A 3,409-nucleotide genomic window follows, 5' to 3' on the forward strand; every position below is an offset into this window, starting at 1 on the left:
GCAGTAAGTCAGACCTGTTCCAGGTGCATGTTGGACTCCGGCAGGGCTGCCCTTTGTCACCGGTTCTGTTCATAATGTTTATGGACAGAATTTCTAGGCGCAGCCAGGGGCCGGAGGGGGTCCGGTTTGGGGACCACAGGATTTCGTCTCTGCTTTTTGCAGATGACATTGTCCTGTTAGTCTCATGGAACCTGGACCTTCAGCGTGCCCTGGGGCGGTTTGCAGCTGAGTGTGAAGCGAGTGGGATGAGGATCAGCACCTCCAAATGTGAGACCATGGATCTGGACCGGAAAAAGGTGGTCTGCCCTTTCCGAGTCGGTGGGGAGTCTCTGCCCCAAGTGGACGAGTTGAAGTATCTGGGTCTGGTTCAAAGTGATGGAAGGATGGAGCGTGAGATTGACAGACAGATCAGTGCAGCATCTGCAGTGATGCAGTCGTTGTATGGGTCTGTTGTGGTTCAGAAGGAGCTGAGCCAAGAGGAGAAGCTCTGGATTTACCCTCAGTCTGCGTTCCTCCCCTCACCTATGGTCATGAGCTTTGGGTCATGACTGAAAGGACAAGATCCCGGATACAAGCGGGGTCGAAATGAGTTTCCTCCGTAGGTTGGGTGGGTCCACCCTTAGGGATAGGGGGAGGAGCTCAGTCATCGGGGAGGAGCTCGGAGTAGAACCACTGCTCCTCCACATCCAGAGGAACCAGCTGAGGTGGCTCAGGCATCTGGTTCAGATCCTCAGGGACTCCTCCCTGGGGAGGTGTTCCAGGCATGTCTCACTGGGAGGAGGCCTCAGGGAAGACCTAGGACACGCTGGAGAGACTATGTCTCTCGGTTGGACTGGGAACACCTCGGAGTCCCCCTGGAAGAGCTGGAGGAGGAGTCTGAGGAGAGGGAAGTCTGGGCATCCCTGATTAGACTGTTAACCCCACGACCCGGCCCCGGATAATGGATGGATGGGTCATCTGATCTGTACTTGTGTTATAGAACACTTGTGCTTATTTCTGTGCTGTTTTATCTTTTTTCATGTCTTTTTTTCTTTCTTTTCTTTTTCTTTTCTTTTCTTTTCTTTTCCTAGGTGCTCAGATCAGACTGGTTGGTTCTGGTTCTACTCGGTGCTCTGGTAGAGTTGAGGTCTTCCACAGTGGTTCCTGGGGAACGGTCTGTGATGATGGGTGGGACTTAAACGATGCTCAGGTGGTTTGTAGACAGATGAACTGTGGGCCGGCAGTAAGAGCCCCAGACTCCGCCCACTTCGGTCCAGGCTCTGGTCAAATCTGGCTGGATGACGTGGGCTGTTCAGGAAGTGAGAGTTCTCTGAGTGGGTGTGGACACCCTGGATTTGGGTCCCACAACTGTGGACACGGTGAGGACGCCGGGGTGGTGTGTTCAGGTGAGAAGCTCTGAAAAGACTTTTATTCTGCTGTTATTTATTTATTTACATCAGTCTGAGGAACAAACACAAACCACAGATCCATCCAGTCCATAGATCCAACACAAAACTCCATGAGACTCCATTCATTATCCAAACTTCACTAATTAGATAATTAATGAATCTAGTCAGATTCAAAGGAGTCAGCTGAAGCTTTCTGCTTCTTTTGGCTCCATTCATCCATGATCTGACCCCAGTGGTGTACTGGTCCCTGGAGAAGAGGGGATACGTGCAATATTTGGCCTTTTTGTTTTTTTTTGGAGTCCAGGAAAAACGCCGTTTTAGAAACAGTGACATGTCAGACTACTGTATTTATTTTACCCACAAATCCATCAGTCGTATTTATTCACTATTATAAAATGATCATGACTTGATCAGGAGCAGTTTGAAGGTTTTACTGGAAACACAAACAGCTGCAGGAATGGAAAAGGATTCAACAGGAGGGAAACAGAGGATAATGTTAGCCTTTCATAACGTTAGCCTTTTATAATGTTAGCCTTTTATAATGTGAGCCTTTTATAATGTTAGCCTTTTATAATGTTAGCCTTTCATAACGTTAGCCTTTTATAATGTTAGCCTTTTATAATGTTAGCCTTTCATAACGTTAGCCTTTTATAATGTTAGCCTTTTATAATGTTAGCCTTTTATAATGTTAGCCTTTCATAACGTTAGCCTTTTATAATGTTAGCCTTTCATAAAGTTAGCCTTTTATAATGTTAGCCATTCAAAATGTTAGCCTTTTCTAACATTAGCTTTTTATAATGTTAGCCTTTTATAATGTTAGCCTTTCATAAAGTTAGCCATTCAAAATGTTAGCCTTTTATAATGTGAGCCTTTTATATTGTCAGCCTTTCATAACGTTAGCCTTTTATGACATTAGCCTTTCATAACATTAGCCTTTCATCACGTTAGCCTTTTATAATGTTAGCCTTTCATAACGTTAGCCTTTCATAACATTAGCTTTTTATAATGTTAGCCTTTTATAATGTGAGCCTTTCATAAAGTTAGCCATTCAAAACGTTAGCCTTTTATAATGTGAGCCTTTCATAACGTTAGCCTTTCATGACATTAGCCTTTCATAATGTTAGCCTTTTATAACATTAGCCTTTCATCACATTAGCCTTTTATAACGTTAGCCTTTCTGTGCTTATTTCTGTGCTGTTTGATCTTTTTTCATGTCTTCTTTTCTTTTTCTTTTTCTTTTTCTTTTTCTTATTTTTCCTTTTCTTTTTCTTTTCTTTTTCTTTTCTTTTCTTTTCTTTTCCTAGGTGCTCAGATCAGACTGGTTGGTTCTGGTTCTACTCGGTGCTCTGGTAGAGTTGAGGTCTTCCACAGTGGTTCCTGGGGAACGGTCTGTGATGATGGGTGGGACTTAAACGATGCTCAGGTGGTTTGTAGACAGATGAACTGTGGGCCGGCAGTAAGAGCCCCAGACTCCGCCCACTTCGGTCCAGGCTCTGGTCAAATCTGGCTGGATGACGTGGGCTGTTCAGGAAGTGAGAGTTCTCTGAGTGGGTGTGGACACCCTGGATTTGGGTCCCACAACTGTGGACACGGTGAGGACGCCGGGGTGGTGTGTTCAGGTGAGAAGCTCTGAAAAGACTTTTATTCTGCTGTTATTTATTTATTTACATCAGTCTGAGGAACAAACACAAACCACAGATCCATCCAGTCCATAGATCCAACACAAAACTCCATGAGACTCCATTCAGACGACACCTCTTGGGGCCGGACGGGCATCGCCTAAACAGGGCAGGTGCCTGCATGCTCTCTGCCAATCTGGCATACGGCGTTAAACATGCAATTATCCCCACACCCGCACCAGCTGCCCTGTCCCACACCGATTGATGTCCCCCAGGTCCATGCTCCTATTCACTCAGTTCCACCTCTGACCACCATACACACAATACCGGACTTGGACCTCATGTTCACACCAACACCTCATCCATTCCGGTAATCGTTACACTACATCAACACATCAGACA

The 3,409-nt window shown here is 45.6% G+C and overlaps 1 protein-coding gene across 1 annotated transcript; it reads left to right on the forward strand.

Annotated features, from left to right (window-relative positions):
• Window positions 1-245: 245 nt before the first annotated feature.
• LOC115424899 (putative DMBT1-like protein) lies at window positions 246-3,021 on the forward strand. The gene is made up of 3 exons (XM_030142293.1): window positions 246-372; window positions 1,071-1,385; window positions 2,693-3,021. The coding sequence occupies exons 1-3, from the start codon at window positions 246-248 to the stop codon at window positions 3,019-3,021; spliced, it is 771 nt and encodes a 256-aa protein (XP_029998153.1).
• Window positions 3,022-3,409: the final 388 nt, after the last annotated feature.

The sequence above is a fragment of the Sphaeramia orbicularis genome, chromosome 8 (genome assembly GCF_902148855.1).
Source record: "Sphaeramia orbicularis chromosome 8, fSphaOr1.1, whole genome shotgun sequence".
Classification (NCBI taxonomy): domain Eukaryota; kingdom Metazoa; phylum Chordata; class Actinopteri; order Kurtiformes; family Apogonidae; genus Sphaeramia; species Sphaeramia orbicularis.

Bases quoted from the DNA above. Each gene is read 5' to 3' on its own strand.
- LOC115424899 (XM_030142293.1), top strand. From the start codon at position 246: ATGAGGATCAGCACCTCCAAATGTGAGACCATGGATCTGGACCGGAAA. The intron at 373-1,070 runs GTGATGGAAGGA...TTCTTTTCCTAG, and splicing joins GTATCTGGGTCTGGTTCAAA to GTGCTCAGATCAGACTGGTT. The intron at 1,386-2,692 runs GTGAGAAGCTCT...TTCTTTTCCTAG, and splicing joins CGCCGGGGTGGTGTGTTCAG to GTGCTCAGATCAGACTGGTT.